General features: G+C 42.1%; 1 protein-coding gene across 2 annotated transcripts; it reads left to right on the top strand.

The window, feature by feature from the left end:
• Positions 1-18,235: 18,235 nt before the first annotated feature.
• Positions 18,236-24,206, top strand: creb1b (cAMP responsive element binding protein 1b). 2 transcript variants are annotated; one of them, XM_088315518.1, is made up of 8 exons: positions 18,236-18,436; positions 19,923-20,035; positions 20,299-20,445; positions 20,851-20,951; positions 21,171-21,322; positions 21,395-21,577; positions 21,659-21,812; positions 21,882-24,206. In XM_088315518.1, the coding sequence occupies exons 2-8, from the start codon at positions 19,931-19,933 to the stop codon at positions 22,024-22,026; spliced, it is 987 nt and encodes a 328-aa protein (XP_088171644.1). In that variant the 5' UTR covers positions 18,236-18,436; positions 19,923-19,930; the 3' UTR covers positions 22,027-24,206. The 2 variants fall into 2 exon arrangements, with proteins under 2 accessions (XP_088171644.1, XP_088171645.1); XM_088315519.1 differs by having other exon boundaries at positions 18,433-18,536.
• The last annotated feature ends 628 nt before the right edge of the window (positions 24,207-24,834 follow it).

Genomic DNA, 24,834 nt, shown 5'->3' on the forward strand with positions numbered 1-24,834 from the left:
ACACACTTACATGTCTTCAAAGGCATCACGCCGGTTTAGCTTCTGGGCTTTTCTTAGAAAAAGTCGTCACATGCTCGTCTTTGTACAACAAACTTTTTGGGGTATTTTTTTTTTGTGGTGTTTTGTCACGAAAACGCCATCCAGTTGAAAGAAAACAACATAATCTGACATCCCAGAGTCTCGCCGCCATCTTGCCGGCTCTCCTCCGCCACGGACGGCGCCCGCCACGGACCCCACGGAGGACCTGGCGAATGGAAAAATGCGCAGCGACACTTTGATTTTTTTCTACTGGGAGAACCACGATGACGCTTCTTCTTGGTGATAATTGAGACACTTTTTTGCTCTTTTTCTCATTTGGAGAAAGATGTCTTTGAACTTAGCAGAATGTGAGAGGACTGGTCAATCAAAGGAACAGGAAGTGTTTTTTCATAACTTCCTGTTTGTGCCGCAGGATGTGTGCGGTCAATAGGGACGCCACTCACTGGCTGGTGAGTTAGCCGCTACGGAAGCAGCTAAGTTAGCCACTAACCGAGCTGCTCCCTTCGATGCTAAATTAGCTGCTAACTTAGCTGCTAACTTAGCCACGAACTTGGTATCCAATGACTGCACTTTTGTTTCCTTATGTTCAACTTTTTTTGTACTGCTAATGGGGAAAAAAAAAAAAATGGAGGAAAACCACTAAAAACACACACACAATGTTCATGTTCAAATGGATTTTCACACTTCACTATTTAATAGGTTTTTTTTCTGATGACAAATGATCTTAACCTGGTTTCCATGGCAACATTTTCTTGATCCGCTTCTGTCATGCTTTTCCCTTTGGAAACATTGACCATGCACACGCAAACATGGACGCTGGAAAATCGCACCTCTCAAATCCTCCCTCCCTGGTGCCGCCAACAGTATAAAAACCCGGAGGGGGGTCCGCAGTGCAGCTCAGATCAATCAATACCAAAAACTTCCAACGTGGATTCACCATTTTGAGGCAGCTCCACCACGTTTTTCTCAAGAGAAGAAAGGAGGTACGATGTAAAAATTCACCGTCATCAGTCCGTTTCGCACAGCCCTTCAAAGCCATTTTTTTTTTTTTTACTGGGTTTGCTGTTCTGTGTGAGGGTTGACTCGCCAATTTCACGTTTTTTAAGGTAGAATCAGAGGCGCGCCGATGGCTGTGTGAAAAGGGGTGTTTGAGACCGACTTCTCCAGCCCTGTTATTGTCTGACGATTATACTTGGTTAGTTTTTGCATGAAAAGCTTCAACTTCTCTGAATGGCCAATTTTTGCGCAAAAAGTCTGTAAAAGGGGCTACGCTTTCCAAAGCTGCGTCCGCAATAGCGCTTGTAATGAGACATGCAATCACGGTGGGACGCTAGTAGCACTTTTCAATGAGTGTGTGAAACTTTCTTTTAGCATATTTTGCTCATTACAAAGATTTTTTTTCCCCGCCCATCCTTGCGCTTCTCTCTACCTGTCTGGTTTCATTCGACCTGAATCCCAAACTAACTCTTATCAGCAATAGCACTATTAGCACCCACTGGTCATTTCTGCCGTTCAGCGAGCGACTATTAAGGCGCTTTCGAGTCCGCACGAAGAGCATATGAGTAGGAAAAAAAAAAACGAGGAATGTGAGTTGTTCAAGAGGTATAAACCCGGCAGACTCCATTAGCGGTTTGCTAACGAGGATCAGATTAGCATAAATGGCCGTTACATGCTAAATATGGCCTTCTCGTGTAAAATAATGTGGCTTTTATAGCCGAGTTAGCAGCTTGAGCTGGAGCTTTAGTTAGCGTAGTCATGTTAGCGTAGCGCTAGCAACTACTAGACAGAGCTAGTTTAGCATCGGTGGAGATCTTCTTCGAGTTAGTTTTAGTTTAGGATTGTTGACTCCAAATTATTCCAAAGAGAGACTCACCAGCCAATCATGGGGCAGGAATGGCTGAAGTAGGCGGTGTCATCTCACCAGTCACCAACTCTGTCTGTTAGCTTTTGTAAATAGCGTGACTTCCTTAGCCACTTCCTGCTTTAGTTCTCGCAAACGTTGCACTACGTGATCACAATTCTTGCACTGCTAGCTCGCTAGCCAGCTATCGTAGTCTCGTCGCACTTGTCGCACATCTGCCACGCCACCAGGACAACAACACGTCACATATCCGACACCTGTCAATCAAATGCCTTGACACTCAGTCACGTGACTCTCTTGGCGTCGCTGCTATCACATGACTCACTTGCATCATTAGCGTGTGTTTGTTTAGCACCTTTTTACAACCCAAACCCACCACTTTTTTTTATTTTACTGAAATATGTCACCAAATATGAAAAGTCACTGGAAACTCATAAATTGAAAAGAAAAAATTACATTTAAATGTTTTTGAGAACAAAAAACAACATCCGCTGGAGTGACACAATGGCGCAAAGCGGTGCTGCAACAAAACTGGCCAGTCAAAGGCATTCAAATTACTTTTTTTAAAAATTGAACGGCTTCTAATCATGTTTGAAGAAGAAAAAATAGTGAAAATACTCAAATCAAGAAGATGTTGGCTTTTAGCTGTGGTCATTGCATTTCAAAGCAAAGACAAAGAAGTAAAAAATTTTAGATTTTCTCAATTTTTTTATTTTATCATTTTTGGAAATAAGAGCAAATAGCCAAAGTGGTAATGAATAAACAGAGCGCGAATTTGGTCATCCAAATATTTCTTTGAATCACTTTTAAATCACTTTTTTGATTATGTTTGAAGATCAATTCACCCCATGTTAAAAGTGACATTTTCGGGAAAAAGAAAAAACATACTCCGATCAAATCAATTTTCTTTGTGGTCACCGAGTCCTATTGCTGACACCTTTTTTGCTGTACAAAGTGTTGAGAAGATATGATTTGTATGATACGACATTATGTTGTTTATTGACGAGGGAGAGTTTATTTTTGTTACTGGATGTGTTTGATAATTGTTTTTTTCTAAATTGGTATTGTATCATATCTATGCAACGAGTGTCCAGTGGAGCCTTTTTATTTAAGAATGTACAAATATGTGTAATAAATGGTAGAATCTCAATTTGCGCTTTTACTGTATTCATTCTCAACTGATTGTTACGCTGCGAGGATCCACCAGGTGGCGATGCAGCCGTTAAGAGCACATAATTGAGTGCCCCTCCCAACAGGAAGTGACAACCACCCTCGAAAGTCACTTTCTTCTTAAATACATTTAAAAAACACTTAGCATATTGCCGAAACTTCATACAAAGAAGACATTTGCAAGGTAAGCATGTTTTTTTTTTTGATAACCTAATTGTGGGGGTAGGGTGTCAAGGTCGATGAGAGATTTTAAAAATATAATGGAGAGTTGTTACTTTCTAAACACTTCAGACGGTCTTCGGTTACATTTGAGTTTCACGCCAGGGTAAAGGTTCTAAACAAGGGTTAGTGTGTCAGAATTTTAAACATGCTGTGGTTTAAACCCGAGTGAGGGTTTCAAAAGCTTTGTTTAGGGTTTCATGGTCGAGTCTATGATCGTTCAGTCGTGACCAACAAGCAAGCAAGTGCGCGCGCGCGCGTGCTTTCCCTTGCATGCACTGCACCCAATTAAAGCTCCTGATCACATTAGCATTCTTCCGCTGTGTATCCAGCAGGTGGCTGATGGGAAATCAGCCAGCGGAGGCGACCAATTAAAAGTCAGCCAACAGGTGGAGGCAGCCAATTAAAAGTCAAACATCCCTGATGCCCTCCAGCACTACCGCGAGCAGCAACCGGACGGCATGACTCACGCGTGATTAACACGCTATCATTTCAGCAGCATGGTCAGTTACCCACAATGCACTGCAACTCTGCTCATACTTTTCAAATGTAGATTTGATTACCACCAATGTTGATTCACTCACAAATGCCATTAAATGGAGAAGACACGAATGGAGCAATCGTAATTGGAATAAATTGTATCGCGGCATAGCTGGGCTGATTCGAATGGGATTGCGTAGTAATTGAATTGAATCGTGCCGCATTTTATCGTCGTGAATTGTGCTGTATGGCGTCATGGATTGAATTGTATGGTATTGCACCTCGGGTCTGACTGATTTTTATTTTATTTTTTTTTTTGCTGGATCGTACGGTATCGTAGTGCATCGTTCTTGGATTAAATTGTATCTCATTATAACTGAAGTGAATTGAATCGTATTGGATTATAATTGGATCAGTTTGTGTCGAATCATATCGTAATTGCAATGAATCATGACTCATTGTTACTAAATTAATTCGTGTGGCACCGCTTCTTGAGTGACTCGTATCGCATCAAATCTGAGTGAATGTAGTTTCAAATTGAATCCGAAATGAATTGAATCGTATCGTAAGTGGAGTGAATCGTATTGCGTTGTGTGTATTTTACTATCGTATCATAAATGTAGTGATTCATGTTGTATGGTGTCATAATTGGGATGAATCGTACGCCCGCCACGCTAAGGTCACTAACACGCAAAAGCTAACAAAAATGTTTTGTTTACGCCATGGAGGACGACTCCTCCTCCGCGTCTGTCTCGTTAGCGCTAATTGGACGTCTCGCTCGTTAGAGCGGCACAGGCTAACGAGCTGGAACATTTTGATTTGGGCCGAGTTGGAGTGCCACCACGCCACGTTTCACATTAGGGTGTTGCGTTTGCCTAAATGTGGATGCCTGAGACGAGGGCGTCGTGATGGAGGGTAAGGGGAAACGGTGGGGGTCTCAGTCCTCATTTGTTGTGCTAGCTTGTTGCCAGGGAAACAACCTCCCCTCAGCAGAAGCCGTATGAGGGATGCCCTTTAGCGCACATGTTTGTGCTAGAGTAGAGCGAAACAAAATGGAGGATCGTTGTCTTCAACTTCACATTAGTTTATTTGATTTATTCATGGCCCAATTTTGCTTCATTTTGCCCCAAAAACAATAGAGATGTTCACAAAAATTGTGGATTTGGGTTAAAAGATGTAAGATTTGCGCAAAAGAATACAATGACTAATCAAACTTGGACACAAAAAAAAGAATGTGCCTGTCTTAAACCCGGCACAAATTTCCAAAATACAATTGCCTACGGCCGCAAAAGTGTAATAATTAATGTGCACAAAAATACATTAATTTGTCAATTAAAATGAAAAATTTATCAGAATTTCCTATAAAATCATTAAAGTATTTATCTTTCAAAAGTCTAATATTTCTGCATTGAATTGTGATGTTTGATCACCAAAAGCGGCATTTTGGCCCCCAAAAATGTTACGGTTTGCCTTCAGTACGTTATTGAGTTTCACAAAAAAAAAGTATTTTGTCACACAATAGTAAAGATTTGTGTACAAAAATCAATGGTTGATCACAAAAACTTGCATTTTGGCACAAAAAAAATTGAATGTTCTTTTTATCAAACCAAGCAGCATTTTGGAATCAGTTGGGAAGTTGAGAACGATGGAGAGACAGGAAGTTGTAGGCGGGAAGACAGGAGGTGAGGAGGCGGTCGAACGTGTGCGCGCGTGTGCGTGCGCGCGTGTGAGTTTGTGGGTGCGTGCATGCGTGCGCATCCATGTGTGTGCGTGCGTGTGGATTTGTGGGGGCGGACACAGTTTATGAGTTCAAGTTTGGGAAAAATAAATCTCCTCCAACACACGCACCCCAAAAAAAGCCCCCCCCCCCTCCAAAAAAAAAAATCCTCATTTGTGGTTCCTATAATCTCACTGAGGAGGCCTAATGGGGGTGTGTGTGTGTGTGTGTGTGTTCCAGTAAAATGATGTAATCTCTGAATTAAATATTTTACAGTAGAACAAGCCATGATGTCATCACTTGACAGGAAATGGAATACATGCGCGCACACACACGCACACGCGAATCTTCTCTTACACACGTGGATCTTTTTGACCCCATCACAAATGTTTCTGCGGTGGAACAAGCACCTTATTGATTTTTACTCCTATACCCCCTAAAACGGAATGTTAACATTTAAAGGGTTGTACGGTACATTTATTGTAAGCTATTTTATTCTGTTACTTGTATTTGCATATGTATGTATATGTACACGTTCATTAATACAGTATATACGTGTGTGTGTGGGCGTGCGCTCTCATTAAATGTTGATGCTCCCTGTGAGCTAATGGATGCTAATTAGCGTCCAATCGCTAATGGTCACCGACCCCTTTCTTTTTCTTCTTCGCTATTGATTTCTTAAGAGTTTGGACTCAAAAGTGTCCATAAAAGCTTCAAAATGTCCTCCTCAGAGCTCAAAGGATCAGATCGTCGTGCACTTACTTTGCTTTTTATTTGGCTTTCTGGGACTCTTTTTTTATGAACGGATACAAGCAGGCCGACACATCCTAAGCAGAAAACGCTGCGGTGGCGTCGAAATGCTTTTGAGCAAGTTGACAAGTAAACACAAACTTTCTAATCCTGGAATATTTGGACTCGCCGTTGACAGGTCTTTGTAAACGATTGACTTAAATTTAGATGTGTGACTGTTTGACGCTACGTTAGCTTCTTGTGCTAGCTAGCTATCAGCCATATACAGTAAACTGGCGTCATGTAAGCTGGCAGATTCTAAGTTTGACATGACAAGTCTGTAAATTGACATTTTTTTTTTTAAATCAAATGACTTATTAAGATGTGTGACTGTTATGTTGCATATTCTGCTTAAAGAAAGTAAACAACAACCCGGCAATAATGTCAGTAAGCTCGTCGCGGCATCTTCCTTGATGGCCATTGTGCTTCTTAATGAAAGAAAAAGAAGCCTTGGGGGAGTGCGTTTCATGACAACGTTTTGATGCTTTTTGTGCGCGTAAACCACGGCAGGTTGTCATGGTGATGAAAGCGTTCCCGAAAGCCTTTCATACGTCCCCAAATATGCTTGTCATGAGACGAGAACCCGTGTCCGACTTTGGTTGATGTCCTCACTGACATGTTTTTTAAAAAAAATATATATATATATATATTTATAATTTTTTCTGGCTTTCATCCTTTCATTTGCTTTTTTGTTTCATTTTTTTTTTCGCTTTTTCAGGCGGCGAGCGTAGTGTCCTACTGCCGCCATTAAAGCAGTGAAATGTGTGTTTTTTTTTTTTTGTCTTTTGTGTGTGTGAAATGACTGTCATTGTCATTTTCTTTCCATTGAATGAGAGAACAAAGCAGTAGAGTCCATGATTACCTATATCGCAAACAACATCAAAGCCAATGACAATTTGTTTGAGCGTTTTATTCCATCGCCTTGATCCAGTTTAAGGTACTAGTATTATTGCACTAGTACGCTCTTAAAGGGGAAGTCAACCCCCAAAAATTATTTGCCATAAAATGTTCTATTTGCCTTCACGGGTCTAAACGTGGCTTTGATTGAAATTATTTTGCCAATATTTTATTGAACGTTAATAAGTTCTTGTTTGATTTTCGTGCATGCTGCCATGTTGGAATCGCATGGCCGCTTTCGAGGCAACTTGCCCGAGAAGAAGTAAAAAGAAGAAGAAGAGTGCTGAGGGATTTGATGGAAGCTTGTAAAAAAAAAGTCAACAAGTGCAATGGTTGTAAACACGCCAAATCCATTAATTTCACGGTCACTGCTTGATGGACATGCTACACGCTAACAACGCTAACACTCACTGGCAATATTTCTGGCTTTAAAAAAAAAACACAAAAAAAACCCGCCAGAACTTGAAAGGTCTTCATGAAAAACAAGATTGAGTGGCACCAGTCAACAAGTCTTTCAGACTTGAGATTGAGAGGAGAGCTTTTGAACTTTCAGGTGGACTCAAACATTTCCGTGATGTTTTTTTGTTGTGGTCTTGGTTCAAAGGTGACGTTTTGCGGGGGACAGGGAGTTAGATGACATTAACATCTGGCACCAGCGCAAACAGTTTACACAAAAATAAGAACCTGGGCTGTAAGACACACGGTCAGCCATTTTTTTTTTTTTTTTTTTTACTTGAATTATATATATATATATATATATATACGCAGATTTTCACTCTCCACGGGCCGAGCCATTCGCTATGTCCCGTGTATATTGGGGGTCCACTGTAATATATATATAATAGATGACATTTAGGAAGTTACTTGCCTAACACTGTTTGTCCTCATCACATCCTCATCCTCTTCACTGGTGTGTCTCCCGTCATCTCCTTCTTCGGCGGTCGATTCAAGGTGACAAGTTCACGTCGTCTTCTAGGGAAGGCCTCCTCTGCTGACCTACTTTGACACACATGCGCTCGCGTACGCACATGCACACACACACACACACAGACCAATGGTATCAACAGTGCGTTTGCTTCGGTCTTAACGTCATCCTTTTGTTTGGTCTTCTGTAGCAGTGACGAAAGTATCAAAAGTATGATTTTCATAGTAGTGTGTTGTGTTTAAAATGTAACACGAAAATGTGGGGTGAAGCTGGGCGAGTAGTTTCCGAAGGACGCATTTTTGTCCTTCATTTAATGGACATTGTGTTGCTCTTTCTGGTGTACATGCTTTGGCCACATGGGGGCAGTAAAATACAGACATACGGATATCCAAGGAGCCAATCAAAACCTCTCAATAAGCCGCAGTTATATTAGTCGCTCTTCGTGGAGGATAAAGAATATGCAGTAATCCTAACTCTACTGCGGTCATAAAAGATGTACTTTATAAAATTTGCTTTCTGTTGGCGTAAAAAGCAGGATTACATCATATGACATTTAATCATTTTCATTTTGTTAGCTTTGTCTGTTAAGTTTAATGCTTAGTGCTTGAATCTAAACTTCAACCGTGGTTATCAATAAACAGCCCTAAGCCTCTTTTTGTAAGAATTGTTCACACCTCCCAAATTGCTTCTTGTTGTGAAATGAATTGAGTTATAACAATGTTATTACCAAAATGTTACCTGTTGTCATTAATAGTTTAATATTATAAGTGCCTTCAGCATATTTCTGCTTGTGGGAAGTAGGTAGAGGAGGTCTGGTTTTGGGGTGGGGGGGGAGTGGTTCTCTGCACGGTGCCTGAGGGACGAGGCCGAGGGGCCGGGTTTGGATGGTGGTTGTGGGCGGAACCAGAGCCACAGCGAGACGCGCTGACCTGGAAGGCGAATGTTAGACTAACAGCGCTGAATGATTCATGCGAGACAATGTCGGCCGCAGCGACACCTTCATCTTTATTTGATGGACGGGCGGCGGAGCAAAGCATGCTGGGAAAGGCAGACTCACAACAAGGATTTTATTGGGAGGCTACTGAAAGGAGGGGAGATTTGTTTACAACTAAAATCAGACATCAGGCGCAGTATGAAGAACGCACCTAGAGCCTCCTCATATTCACATTAAACAGTTTTCGAACAAGGGTTAGGGTAACAAGCCTGGTTTTGGTTTGCGGCAAAGGATTAGGGCTTCAAATTATATGTTCAACCAGATTAGGATTTCAAATCTGGTTTAGTGTTTCAAACCTGGACTAGGGGTTTAAATTCAAATTTCAAGATTGGGTTAGGGTTTGAAAGTAGGGTTTCAAGCCTGAGTCAGGAGTAAAATTAAGGTTTTAAATCGTGTTGAGGGATTCAGGGTAGGGTGTCAAGGCTGGATGAAAGATCCAAAGTAGGGTTGTGGTTTCAAATGAAGGTTCTAGCCAGATTTATGGCTTCAAAGTAAGGGTAAGGTTTTAAGGTGGGGCTTTGAGCAAGGGTGAAGATTCTGAGTTTCAAATGATGGTTTCAAGTCAGCGATATGGTTTAAATTAGGGTCAAAGCAATTTTAACGATACAAATTAGTATTAGGGCGAGAGTATGGGTCAAACCAGGCTTGAAACCCGACTTTGAAACCCTAACCCTTGTTAACCCATCCGTGGACCGCATAAACGGGGAAAAATTTGGGCACGTGTAAATCGATCACTCATTGGCTCGCCAACATATCAATAATTGAAAACTTCGACGCAACCGTGCCAGAACAAAAAGTTCTTGTTGATGTTTTTTCTTAACATGTGCCATAAAAGTTGTGGGTGTTGGCAGACAAAAGGCTGTGACTCGATTTCCAAGTTGTTGTTGTGACTTCATAAAAAGGGAGACCATTGCCAGTTTATTTTTGCTGGAAGTCGTCCAAGGGGGAGATGACTCACAATGCGATTGTCCAGTGAGACAATGAGCCAGGCTGCAGGATACCACCACGTGTGTACATGCGTGTGTACATGTGTGCTGGGGGTCATTTTGTCAGGCTGTCAGAGCCGCTCCCCTCATGTCCGTGTCGCCTTCTTCCCGCCGCCATCTTGTTGCTCTCGGGAGGCCGCCACTGCGCGCCTCATTAATGTGTGTGTGAGTGTGTGTGTGTGTGAGTGTGCGTGCTGGCCTATATTTGACACCCGCACATCCAGATGGTGGCGCTGGCCCACTGGCCTCCACGCGGAAGGCAAACATTGACACGTTGTCAGGAAACTAACTCGTGATGTCACCTGCGGACACGCCAAGGACGTGACAGGCCGCAAACACACACACACACAAACACACGCATGCACACGCATGCTCATGTTTTATTCTGAGAGAACATCCATATTGTATAAAGTTAGGCTGTTGTTTTACAATTTAATGCTGCTGTAAGATGGGAGAAAAATAATTTTTTCCCACAGACGTTAATGGAAAGTGAACTAAAGGCTTCCGGGGTCACCTAGGCGGGGATTCAAGAGAAGACAGGGTTGGGGTTTCAATTTAGGGTTTCAAGCTAGGGTTAGGTTGTCACATTAAGGTTGTAAGCCGACGTTAGTTACAAAAAAGGGTTAAAGTTTCAAATTAGGGTTTTCAGCCAAGGTGATGGTTTCAAAAATGACTAAGGGTATCAATTAAGGATTTCAATCAAACGTAATGGTTTCAAATTAGGGTTTCAAGCAAGAGTTAAATTGGTAAATTAGGGTTACTAGACAAGGGTAGGGTTTCTAGTGAGGTTTGAAGTTTCTTATTCGAGTTTTCAGGTAGGGTTAGGGTTTAAGCAAGGAAGTGTTGTGGCTTCAAATTAGGGTGTCAAACAAGAGATAGGGCTTCAAGCAAGAGTAAAGGTGTCAAAATTGGGTCTCAAGACAGGATTATGGATTCAAATTGGGGTTGCAAACAAAAGTTAGGATTTCTAGCAATTATTTGGACCTCAGACAAGTTTTAGGGTTTCAATTTAGGGTTCCAAGCCAAGGTTATTGTTTCAAAGAAAGCTTTGGCTGACAAATTAGGGTTTTCGGATACATTTAGGGATTGTAACAGGAGTTAAGGTTTCAAATGAATATTTTTATCAACATTTGTGTTTCCGGACAAGAATTAGGGTTTCAAGCAAGGGTTTTAAAGCTTCAAATTAGGGTTTCGGGGTAGGGTTAGGGTTTCAAAATGCTATTTCTCGCCACAGGGTTACGGTGTCAAATTAGGGTTTCAAGCCACGTTTGTGGTTTCAAATCAGGGTTTCTAGGTAGGATTAGGGTTTCAAATTAGACCTGCTGTAATGGTTTTGGGTTTAACGGTCTGGTTCCAAGACCAGGTTTTTGTGTATGTGTGTGACTGAGATTGTGTTCAGCACCTGGAGGAAGCAGGAGTCAGGTTTGTTCTCTCTCACTCTCTCTCTCACACACACACATGACATTCCATGACATTTGTGTTTCAATTTGTTCTTCTATTATTATCGTTGTCAGTTGTAACCTTATTACGATTGCCAGGACACGTCGTTCCCCAAAACAGTTTCTTTGAGTCTTGCATGTGAAATTTATTTATTTGTCTTGCTTCTTGCGACGTAACCTTGAATGTCATCAAAGCTTCCGATGAAAAAGCCAGGAATGCTTTTCAGAAACACAAATGCGACGCTTTTTTTTTTTTTTTTTTGTGCGGTCAATCGGCTCCATTGGCTTCTCCGCCCGGCGAGCGGTTTTTTTTCCGCGTTTTGCAGCTTCAAGTTGATCGAGTCAATCTACACTCGAGACTTTTTACGCCGAGGCCGGCAACATGCATGCGTCTGTGCTACTGATATGATGATGTGGACGAAAGAATTATGATTTTGAATGATTATTTGTGATCATCAAGTACACTTCTTGGCTACTCTAGCCACCTACGGCATGAACACATCTCACGCACGGTGACACTTTTTGTCCTCCTGCTGTGTGACCCACAGCTGCTCTGCTCTTTAATTAACATGTCTTGTGTGTGTGTGTGTGTGTGGGGTGTGTGTGTGTGTGTGAAATTGTCTAATTAGCATGACCTCTCTTTGATCCACGGAGAATATGACATCACAATTGGGAAGATCCACAGGGGTGGCAGCCTTACTGGAACTGTGTGCGTGTGTGTACGTGTGTGTGTGCCACCGCATCAGTCTGTATACTTGTGTGTGTGTGTGTGTGTGTGTGTGAATCTGTCTTTAAGGCACCTTTGCATCAAAAGTACCAGGAACGAATTTGTATTTTCTTTATCCCACGACTACGAACTTTTTTGAAGGGCTGTTGTGTGGAGTGTGAACTGCAGTAAATATACCAACATTTTTAGAGGCCCAGAAACATTTGAAGTGTTGTATTTTAGTCAACCCTCGAGTGGTACTTTTGAGAGGTCTAGGAACGTTTGGTGCAGGATCTCAAGCTTGAAAATGATCTGAATGGAGCTTTTTAGTTCCGGGAAGATCCCTGAAGACAAGATCGTCATGATTTTTCCGTTCGTATCTTGTCTCGACTCGTCATGTCTGCTTATTTGCAGTAACAGCCCCATGTCCCTAATGAGATGGGGGGGGGGGCAGGTGGAACACGGGCACACGCACGCACACAGATGGTGGTCATGGTCACTGCTGGTTCTAGTGTGTTGACGTTGGGTCCACTGAGCTACGCATGATGAAGTGGAAACACACACACACACACTAGCGTAGCGCATATGGGGCTAAGCATCCAAACAGGTCACCTGCTATTCCAGTCTCGCTCGCTCGCACGCACATACACACACACCCACACACCCCCACGCACCCCCACACACCCCCACGCACACACTCACACACACAATGAACTTGAGAGGCTGTGCGACTGTCCGTATCGGTTAGCGCTGACTTTGCGTTATGCAACGCTACCAAGATGCTATTGTTCCTAATTCTATAGTGCAATTCCACCACAGAATTTTTCTGTGAATTTTCGGCCCAATTTTTGTTTGAAACAACAACCTTTGAGTGTCAAGTGCTACGACTGCATTAAACGGAGAGCGGTGTGATGCTGAAAGGTGACAAGTTGAACCTTTTAAAGGTGTACAGGCATCATCAGCAACATCTGATGGAATGCTGACATGTTAGATTATTGCGGATTATTTATCCAAGGAGAAGGTCAGCGATGCGTTCAGGTGCTCCCTAACGACTGGCGTGTCCTTGATGTGTCAGGCCACGCGCATCATTGAGAGACTCAGGAGGTCATAGGTCGCGTGCGTAAAGGTCGCAGGCTGTGGAGATGTGATGGATGTGGACGTGTCGAACCAGTAGAGACTTTGCTGAGTGATATGATTGACATGTGGTCTGGCCAGTGACAGTTGAGCCCTCATTTACATCTGTCGCTCTTTCGACAAAATGTTGGAATTATTTTCTGTCACTGTTGTTCCATCTTTGGCAGAAAAAAAAAAGAAAAGAAACATTCCTGCCAAGCAGCTGACCTAAAAGTGTGTACGTGTGTCCAACACAAATGTGTGTTGCGCCAGTGTGTCTCCATGAATAAAACACAAGCTCCACTTTGATCTCATCCTCTACTTCCTCCTCCTCCTCTTCTTCTTTTTCTTCTTTATCCCCTGCTGACCTTTCCCCCCCCGTCTCACCTGACGACAGTCTTGCGACTCCTCATCCGTCTGCGCCGCTCGCTCGCCATCATGGGCAGGAAGTGGAGCGAGGGGCGGGGGGGCATGGAGAAAATGCTCCTCGCTGCTGCCTCGTCTCCATATTTTTTTATGACGCGTCCCGTAAAAAAATAGTCCCGACGAGGCACCTGCTCGCTTCCCCGTCTGTTTCTCGGCCTGCTCACAGGAAACACACGTTCTATTGTATTGTTGTTATTTTTTTTTTTCCCCGAGCCTGTTCTGTCTGGTGTCTAATAGATGAAAAGCAACAACAAAAACAACACCTGTCAGAACCCGGTTGTGTGACTAAACAAGGAGAAAATCGGCTGGGAAAAAAGGCAACGACAACTGTTGGAGACTGTTTGGGGAACCTGAAGACAAAATTGTGGATGGAGAGCAAAAAGAGGAAGCAGTTGGGATCGGACTGGATCAACTCGACTCATGTTACGATATGCAGCAAAAAAAAAATCAACGGAATGAAACTTGTAACCCACGGTGTTGTGAGAAATGAGAGATGAACTCGTTTACTACCATTGACGGATAAAGACGACAAAGATATATATATATTTTTTTTTTTTACTCGGCTGGTAGTGAATGAATTAAAAGCAACGCCAAAACCTGTAAGAGAGCAAAACCAATGACATTTTTGGTTATTTCGAATTTGAATGTTAACTAGAAAAGAAAAAGAGAAAAAAATACAAATCCTTTGGAAGCTGTTTGGGAAATCTGGTCAAAACAAATAGAAAATATACACCAAAATAAATAAAAAAATAAGTGGATGAATAAAATTTTTTTTTTAAAAACTGTCAGAACTTGGGAAGTGGTTCTGCTCCGGGCCAGTCTCGGCCCATTGATGCAGGATCTTCACAGCACCAGCTTCACTTTCCTCAAGGGGGGAAGATAGCGGGGAAGTGGCAGTAAAACAGACCAAAATCCAGGTTTCCTTGAGTAAGGCAAGAGGCAATTCACAGATGTGTTTTAACCCAAAGCAAAAACGTAGAAATAAGTTTTAAGTCGCGATTAAACATTTTTACAGAAGTTGCCGCTCTAATTTCCGCAGGTAGGGCATTCGCCACCACTACTACAGCCCGAACAGAGAATGCGATCCGAGATAAAAGAGAGCGCGCAAACCAACACGAAAATAGAAAAGAAGGCAGACGAAGAAAAGCCTAGTTCATCTTTACCCCTGCAGGGGGGGTTAGGAGAGGGAGAGAGATGGGGGGGGATGTTATCCCTTTCTCCTCCAACTGAGACTCCTTTCTCAAGGTCACGCACACACACACACACAGTCATACTCTTTTCTCTCCCGTTCTAGTCTGTACACAGCCAAGTCTCAGTCAACCATCTGGACACACACACACACACACACACACACAGAGTGTATTTATGATAATAGACCAAATGCTGCCATTGATTTTTTTTTTTTTTTTTTTGATTCGTGTGTGTATGTGTATGCTTTCCTTTTCCTTTTGACTTTGGAATCCATTTTGCAGCTCTCCACAGCCCACAAGAAAAATGGACGAACCGTTGCGAAGAACAAGAAAAAAAGTTTTCATTTTGAACAATAAATAGTTAACATTTTTATCACGACAGCAAGACATCGTGACGCGATCAAGTTGAAGTTTACTGTCCAACTGAACAGAAATCAAAAAGAGTGACACGTGTATTTATTTATTCTTCGTGTATATCTGTCTTATATTGCCCCCAGGTAGCCAGGAGCGGCGCAATGTCCATTGAACTGAAGCAATGTAACAAAACATCTTTAATTATGTACATTTAATTATAAAGTCATAAATGTGTGATTTTATGAAGTACAATTTTACAGAGTGCTTTTTATTTCATTTATTTAAAAAAAAAAAAATTTTTTTTTTTTTTTTTGAAAACCTAAAAACAGATTAATACCATTTGTATTCATTTTCTGGGTGAAAGACACAAGTGTTTTAAGTCACAAGCATGGTCACAAAACAAATCAAACTTGTATCTCAAGGCAAAACGGTCGAGAAAGTGAAGCGCTGAGACGACTTCCCGGATGCTCCGTTGTTTTACGTTCCACCCGAGAGACTCCACTTAGGCTGCATTTTAACTATGACATACGACATTATTTTCTGCTACATCCACTTCTAAAGGTTGGATTTAATGAAAAGCTGTAAATAAAGTCGAAACATTAAAAAAAAAAAAAGAAACGGGAAGAAGTAAAAGCACACGCATGTGTTGCTGTTGTTCGCCTTGTTCATCCTCACACAACTTGATTTGGCTTCCAATGACTGCAGCATTGCTTACCCACCATAAAGTAAAGTGACGCTATTGTTCAAATCTCAAATGGGACATAACTGCTCATGCACACACACTTGCGTCTGCTTGCATTTTACACAACTGGCTGCAAATTCAAGGCTGTTCATTAGTCAGGCGGGGTCAATTCCCCAAACAATGTGTTTGGTGTCACAATAAAAAGGCTCTTTTTACGGCCTCGGAGCCGTAAAACGCTATTAAACAGATAAAACAGCCGCCAACGAGCATCAGGAGGATGGTAAAAGGAATTGCCTTGATAAACCCGGCGCATATCTACGTGGTCCTCGCCTCTGTGGAGCTGAGAGGGTGGGAAGGTGGGGGTCGTGAGGGAAGAGGTGGGGGTCCGCGGCTCGACATTGCCACCATGAGGTGCTCGCCGACTCAATGGAATGGTTGGAGGATTCAGGCCCTGGAGTCGGTTTCTGGTAGCGGCGTGAAATTTGGCATGCGTGTCTATCTTGAGGAAGACATACCAAAAAAAAAATTTAAATCTCATGAAGCCATGCCGGAAAACATTCAAGAGGTCTGACATTTTGTCTTGATGTAATGTTTTTGTTGTTTTCGAAGGGGGTAAAAATTAAATGCTGAAACTAGAAATTTGGTAAATAGCTTTATATCAAGAGTAGACCCACAAAAAAAGGTCTCAAGAATCCATGTCAGAAAAAACACGGGAAGTCTGTGATTTTGCTTGGTAGCGGCTATTTTTTTTTTTTTTTGCAATTCCAGGGGTCCTGAATTTTTTGGAGTGGAAATCCAATCCCTGAAACCAGTGGCATTTAGTAACGTGAAATTAGGTGCGTGTCTATCATGAGTAGACCCACCAAAGAAGTCTCAAGAAGCCATGCCGGAAATCTGCCATTTTACCAATTTGAACCGACAAATTTAAGGTATTTTTTTCCACATATCCAGATGAAATTCCTTAAGATTTTTTTTTTTTGCCCAATTGCAACGAAATTTGAACCATACACTAGACATATGCGTGATGCTGAAGATTTCAGTTTTCATTGTTGTGTGCAGGCCAAATATTGTATTGAAATTTGAACTTCTTACGAACTGAATTGAATCAAACGTCTCAAAAACTCAACACCTAAAGACAGTTTCTTTGGGCACCGTGATATTTACTAGACATGTCTATTACCACACATGAAAATGTCTCACGGAGCCATGCCTGAAAAGACATCAAAAGTCTGCCATTTTGGTTTGAAGCGGCTATTTTAGGATATGTTTTTCAGGTTTTCGTCAAAGATGAACTCGTCCTTGAAATTTTGGCCAATAGCTATCAAATGTGAACCTGATACAGTACAGAAGACAGATGGGTGATGCTAAACTGTGAAGAGTTTTGAGTTTTAATCATTGTGTGTGGGCTGAGCATGGCAGAAAACTTTGACGACCTGCCATAAAACACGAAACTGCTTGTAGTCTGCAGTGGGTGTAAAAGTGTACTGCATCATTATACGAGATGCGTCGAATGTTTTGAGCCACTGTGCCGCAATATACCTCTGGCTTGCATCTCCACATAAATAAATGCCATACCTCATGTTGAGGCCTGCTGTTTTCAGCTCAGGAAAAATAAACAGAAATCTCACAATTAATGGACAGCTGCTTGTTTTAGTCCCACATGGTACACAAACATTTTCACGAATTAAAGCTCAAAATCAAAATTGTTGGTGTGAATGTGAGTGAGAATGCTCGTTCGCGCTCATTTATTGACTGGAGACTTGTTCGGGGTGTACCCTGCCTCATGTCCAAAGTCATCAGGGGTAGGTTCCATCTTTTGCGCAATAAATGCCTGGTTGAGTGAATAAAATCAAATGTAATTTGAGTTTTATGATATTGTTGATCAGTGGAAATTAATTATATTACACATACAAGTCATTTAATGTCATTATTTAAATGTGGTCTGTAACCACCCCCAGCCTCCTATAAAGAAACGACTGTCATTGTTTCCTAAGTGGAAATATGGACAAATTGGTCTTTTGCTGCCCTCTAAAGGCAACAAGAATTATGAGCAACTCTCTCTGTTAAATGAACACATTTTTCTTTTTTCTTCTTCTTTCATTTCATCAATATTTATAACGACTTGTAATTAAAGTCAAATAAATGGTGGCGGTAACATCATACACACGCACACACAAAAATTGCATTTTATCAGGAAAAAGGGCATGCTGGTTGTTCGGCTCCATCCACGACGCTTCGTCATTTTCCGCCTCTCCTCGGTAGAGAGACTTCGGCCATTTCCGGACGGCGTCGCCATCTGCTTCGCCTTGGCTGGATCCTTCTCTCCAATCTCTGTCTTGTTGTCGGCGGTGACGCGGCGGAGGTGTAGCCTGACGCGGGCTCTTACGTGTCGGCCACAATAAAAGTGGAGCTCCGGAGGCCCGCAGAGCGACGAAGGGAGTCTGTATCGGTAAGGACGGCGGGAGCAGGCACGCTTCGCGACTGTGAAAAACATTCGGTGTTGGTCCGGTTCGGCCCGAAGGAAACAAAGAAATCATGGCGGCTCGGTGGTGTGTTTTTTTTTTTGAGCGGGATGCAGGGTGGGGAAGCTGCGGCTGTTTTTTTTTTTTTTTGGGAGGGGGAGTTGGGGGCCTGGATCCAAAATGAACTTGCATGGTTTGAATTAATGGGATGCGTGACGGTTTATTTCGCGCTGTTTGTTGTGTAGCTAAGGAATTAGCATGAGCTAACAGCGAAGCTAGGTTGCAATCAGGTTGCCGCCTTTTTCTCCACAAATTCTACTTTTTGGATATAAAGCGCACATTTACGACCTATTTACTTCGAATTTTCTTACGTCACTTAGGTTAAACCCACCCTAAATGTCCCTTTGCCACTTTTCATCCACTTCCTGGCGTAAAGGAGCCCCGGGGCTCCTCCGTTTCCGACACCGGGTTATCGGGTCTGTGGTGGCCGAGGGGGGCGTCGCCCGAGCCGGCCATGTGGCTCGGCTGTCACCCGCCGCCTGGCGAGCGGTAGTGATGGTTGTTCTTCTTGTTTTTTGAAAAGTCGAGGGAGAAATGCGTAAAGCCAATCATGGCGCGCACAGCAGCGACGCAAAGAATGAGCTCACCGCCATCACCATGACACGCGTCATACGCAATGTACTGTCTGAACATCGCTGTCCATTTTCACAGCACATCGAAATCACATTAGCTCGCCGTATTATTTTTTTTATTTTATACTCTGTTACTTTATTCGGTGAGCGCAGTACCGTGCTTTAGTGTTAAGGACGTCTGCCTCACATTGCTGCAATTCTACGTTCGAATCTAGACTCAAGTCTCCCTGCGTTGAATTTACATTTATCATCGTGATTTAAGTTTTTTTTCCCATCTAAATTTGCAAAACATGCATGGTCAGTTAATCGAAGACTCAATTGTCCATAACTATAGTCCGACATTAAGCTATTTTGGGTTGTGGCCAAGTTGTTGTGGTCCTGCCAGAACTGGAAATGGCCCTGATTTTTAAACAATACTTAACAAAATTCATCCAGAATTATGTGTAGGCCTATCTGTGGATGAAATGGAGAAGAGTGTAGTCTCAGTGGCATAAATGCACATAAATAAATGCACATAAGTATGTAGCACACACTTTTCCAATGAATCAATGGAATGTGCACAATGGGAGTAAAAAAAGGAGCAATTGAAGAGGATAAAAATCTAAATATTTAATGTTAGATATTTAAAAAAAGCAACATTTTGATAGAAGCATGTTTGTTAAAATTTTTTGCTGGTGGCCCAGCCGCGCCAGCATCAGTCGATTTGGGGTGGCACTTTACATATAACAACATCAATTAGCAACAATACAATAAACATGGTAAAAGCATTAAATTAAAACAGAAACAAACAGCATAGAAATTGATCGAGTATTTTATTATAGTTGTTTTATTTATTCCCCAGCTCAGCCAATGAAGATGGAGTCAGCGGCGGCCGAGGGCCAGCAGACGGCCGAGTCTGCCGAAACGGAAAATCAGCAGCAGATCACGCCGGCGCAGCTCGCCACCTTGGCGCAGGTAATTGACCGACATGAGGCCCTTTTCGGGTAGGAATCATCGAAGCAGGAACATTACAGCGCCCTCCGCCGGGGTGGCTTCGGTCATTCAGATAATTTGATGTGTGGTGAAGTCAGTCTGACCAAGACAATTGCTTTCAAGACAAATCGACACAGCCAGTGAATCTTGGGTGTTAAACTTCACACCATTTGCGACACAGGTGGTATTCAGCTTCTGTTACCCTTCTGGTCATGGCCCCTTACACACATTTTTTTTTCTCCCAGGCATCCATGGCAACAGGCCATGCCTCGACAACGGGTCCCACCGTGACGCTGGTGCAGCTTCCAAACGGACAGACGGTCCAAGTGCATGGCGTGATCCAGGCCGCACAGTCGTCCGTCATACAGTCTCCACAAGTGCAGGCTGTGCACGTAATTCCTAAATTTAACATTTTATATGGTCAGGCATTTCAAAGGACACCTACTGGATACAATTTTTCTTCACTTAATTAGTACTTATATTTCAGAGCATGCATGAAGGTAACGTTAAATGAATAAATAATAAGAATTGAAATAACCATTGCAAATTATACTTTAAAAAATTGTTACATAAAAGAATATTAACGACTTAGATCCATTTTATGCAGTACTTTCTTAATCTCGTGACAAAGTCTATGATTGCCTTTCAAGGGAAGAAGAACCCCACACGCAGAAACAGTGTGGATCTGTGTTTCTAATTTATTAACATTCCTGAATTTGCTAAGCCGATATCATAATATAATTGATATAAAATGCCTTCATCTATTTTTTTTTTTTGTTGCTGTGTGTGCCTTCCAGATCTCAACCATTGCGGAAAGCGAGGATTCACAGGAGTCAGTGGACAGCGTGACTGACTCGCAGAAGCGCCGAGAGATCCTTTCACGTCGACCCTCGTACAGGTGACGCTTGTTGCAAGTACACTGTCGTATGTTGCTAATCACCAAAGCGGTGACAGCAGGTGTCAGAGGATTTTATTTTATTTTTGGAATATATGTCAAGTAAATCAGTAGGATATATATTTTTTTTTTGTTAAAACATGTCATTAATAATTGCAAAAATGCATGAATAAATTTAGTGTCGTTTTCTCCTAGCCGATCATTTTACTTTTGCCCCGACAGGAAAATTCTGAACGACCTGTCGTCAGACGCGCCGGCCGTCCCTCGCATCGAGGAGGAAAAGGCGGAGGATGACGTGGCAGTGGCAGCCACGCCCGCCATCACCACAGTCACCGTGCCAACTCCCATTTACCAGACCAGCAGCGGCCAGTACAGTAAGTTTCTTCTCATGTGATCATCACCGTCTTTGGTTAGTCTTTCTAACCGCTTTGTCACGTCGCTCGCAGTCGCCATCACGCAGGGTGGCGCAATCCAGCTGGCCAACAACGGCACCGACGGCGTTCAGGGCCTGCAGGCGCTCACCATGACCAACGCGGCGGCCGCCCAACCCGGCGCCACCATCCTGCAGTATGCACAAACCAGCGACGGTCAACAGATACTGGTGCCCAGTAACCAAGTGGTGGTGCAAGGTAAGCCGGACACCTCGACCCAGGCCTACCGGATCACGTCTGGTTCTGTTTCCTCGACAGCTGTTTAAACTCTGTCCCCAGCTGCCTCTGGGGACGTCCAGGCCTACCAAATCCGAGCAGCGCCCGCCAACGCCATCACCTCCGGGGTGGTCATGGCCTCGTCGCCCGCCCTGCCCACACAAGGGGCCACCGAGGAGGTCACCCGCAAGAGAGAAGTCCGCCTCATGAAAAACAGGTACAAATATGGATGCCTACAATCGATGATGTCCACAAGAAAGTTGTATCTAAGCATGTTTCCCAACAGAGAGGCGGCGCGCGAGTGTCGCAGGAAGAAGAAGGAGTACGTCAAGTGTCTGGAAAACCGGGTGGCCGTTCTGGAGAACCAAAACAAGACGCTCATCGAAGAACTCAAGGCACTCAAAGACCTTTACTGTCACAAATCTGACTAAATCCCCACACCCTCCAAGCCCGGAACGACGTTCTTGCTTTGAGCCCAAGTAGATTTTGTGCTACTTGGTTTCACTTGCCTCAACTGTTTCAGTAGGTCATCCTTGTTTTACCACGGGTCCATCATGTGTATGGAAAGACAAACGAAGGCGAACATTGGCAAGTTAGCGAGACTTAAAATGAATTTTAGCTTTCAGCTTGACCTTACTGACCAGGTTCGAAGCCGTTTTGCTAAGACAGAACCTTTCCACATTATTTCAGCTTTGGCATAAAAACCTGTGAATCAGACACTCCGTCTGTAATAAGCGTTACAAGACAATACAACTTTACTTTTAGAGCGCATTTCATCTGAAACTCGAGTTTTTTTCCTGGATCGAGTTAAATGTGCTTTAAAACTTCAACTGAGTATTTGTCAACCTTGGTCCAAACAGAACAGGAACGGATTGTTGGTTCTTTTCTCGATGATTTTAGCTTTTAGATCAGATATTGGGTATGGTATAAGAGATCCTAAAACACTGCCAGCCTATGTCAATTTTAGCGCATTTTCTGCAGGATCAAGTCTGGTTTGGTCCAAACGGAAATACTTCTGGATGATTTCGGCTTTCATCCTAAACTCTAGAACGGTCTGTTTTTAGCAACAGCCGACAGATTATGAACTAAGTCCGGTCGACTTTAAAACGTTTTAGAGTATGGTTTGGTTAGCATACAGAAATGAATCAAACAATTGTTGCCATAGTTACCGAACATGTTGGACCCCTGGTAGGCTTTTCGATATAAGGTGGACAAGACTTAGAACCCGTTCGGAAGGACGACTTTCCTTGGGAGGACACCCACAGACTTTTGAAGCAGTCGTAAAGTCGACACGCAGACAAAATCCACAATCTAATGTGACACTTTTAATGTAATTGTCAGACTGAGGTCCTTTTATTTCACTGTGTCCTTTTTGGACACTATTTCTTTCACTTAAAGTAAAACCAACAGGTATGACCATTTTTTTTACTTCATAAACTGACAGAAAAAAAAAGACAAATGTGTGATTTCAAACATTTGCATGAGTAACACATCCAGTCTTGTGTTTATTTTTTTATACGACATATGTGTACATAGACGCTAATGCATGTGTAGACTTGATGTATCTCTGTTTATTGGTAAATTTGTAACATACTGTACATCGGTGTGTGTGTGTCTGTGTGTGTGTGTGCGAGGCCTAGTGGTCACGGCAGCTACGAATTTGTTGGAGGTTTACGAGGTTGCGGTGCCATATTTTTCTATTCTTTTCATCATTCATTGTCTTTTAGCCATGCAGCCAACTGTTTGCGTTAAATTTGATCCGATTATTTTATCACATAGACATAAGCAGCTAACGGAAGCACAAATGTTCTTCAAATGGACTTCTTTTGTCGTTCATGTCTAATGAACTACGGGGGGGCATTTGACTGTCAATTTGTCGATAACTACTCAATTCTCATTGACTAGTCGACAATTAATTGTTGAGTTTTTAATTATTGTCAAGTAATACACGGTTATTTCTTACTGCTCATTGGGTAGTCTTCATGTCAATTGTTTTGTGTTATCACTCCTCACCTATTGGCGAGCCCACGAATCATTCGTTAGCCAATTATTGGCTTGTCAATCAACGCAGCGTTCTCATTAGCTCACGGTTCACAATTTGTCACTTTGAACCCTTGCACCATCAATCATTCATGGCTTTACGAATGCATTTTTAAGTTTTGTTTGTAATTGTTTCATTTCATGATTAAGGAGCTTCAGCAGCAGTATTTTTATAGCTGATCGATTTTGCTATTGTACAGTAGACACATCTTATTTGTAGTGTAAACAAGATGGAGGCTGTGCTCTGATTGTTGTAAGCATGTTTCTCATTTGAGAAACACACACGGTATGGTTGTGGGAAGTATATATGAATGTGGTTAATTTTATTTGTAACTTCCACTCACTCAACTGATGCTGACTGGGAAAGGAAAAGTACTAACAGGAACATTTCTAGGAATTTTCTATCTTGATGACTTTCTATATGGGGCCCCCGTATGAGTTATTGTGCTCTTTGCAGAACAATAGCATAGAAGCTGATGATTGCTATTCTGTTTTTGTAAGCACTTATGTCGCAATAAACTACACGAGCACTCGTGGAAATGACTCGCATCAATTAAATGTGCTAAATCTGTGTCAAAGCTGTATTCATGTATTATTTAGCAACATGGGGAGGGGGGTTATTATATTTCCCCTGTAAATGATTGCTAAAATCACTGCTTACGATGCTTGTGTTAGAAAACTGATGATTGGGAGCTTGTAAATCGACAACACGAACTTTAATGACGTGGTAATGGGATATGTTTATTCTAATGTCGCCAGTTATTGGAAAAATGATGTTTTATAATTGTCAAAGTACCTTTATTTTCTTTAAAATCTTGACTTTTTTTAAATAAAAATACTCATATATTGATTTATCTCAAAGTATTTCCCTCGTAAGTACACGCCTTTTCTACAATTTAATTTGAGTCTTTTTTTCATTTGAATAGTTTTTAGATGCGTGTAATATTTGGATTTTTGTTGAGAAATATGACAATGTTGTCGTTTTTCATAAATATCTAACTTGTTTTGCATAACCTTTTATCTGAGGAAGAATAAGACGTCTCCTAATACTTTTTTTACAGAAAGAAAATGATTGAAGCAGCATTTTAAGATGATTTATTAATTGATTAAATAAGGCAGTTAAGCTCATATTTTCACTTTAAATAATGAGCAAAAATCACTCGTTTCCTTAAACCAATATCAACTTAAATGGTTTTGAC

The sequence above is a fragment of the Idiotropiscis lumnitzeri genome, chromosome 14 (assembly GCF_059441095.1).
Source record: "Idiotropiscis lumnitzeri isolate Australia: NSW breed Sydney's pygmy pipehorse chromosome 14, RoL_Ilum_1.0, whole genome shotgun sequence".
Taxonomy (NCBI): Eukaryota; Metazoa; Chordata; class Actinopteri; order Syngnathiformes; family Syngnathidae; genus Idiotropiscis; species Idiotropiscis lumnitzeri.

Coding starts and splice junctions, on each gene's coding strand:
- creb1b (XM_088315518.1), top strand. CDS start 19,931: ATGAAGATGGAGTCAGCGGCGGCCGAGGGCCAGCAGACGGCCGAGTCT. Junction 20,446..20,850: donor CACAAGTGCAGGCTGTGCAC/GTAATTCCTAAA, acceptor TGTGCCTTCCAG/ATCTCAACCATTGCGGAAAG. Junction 21,813..21,881: donor GTCCGCCTCATGAAAAACAG/GTACAAATATGG, acceptor GTTTCCCAACAG/AGAGGCGGCGCGCGAGTGTC.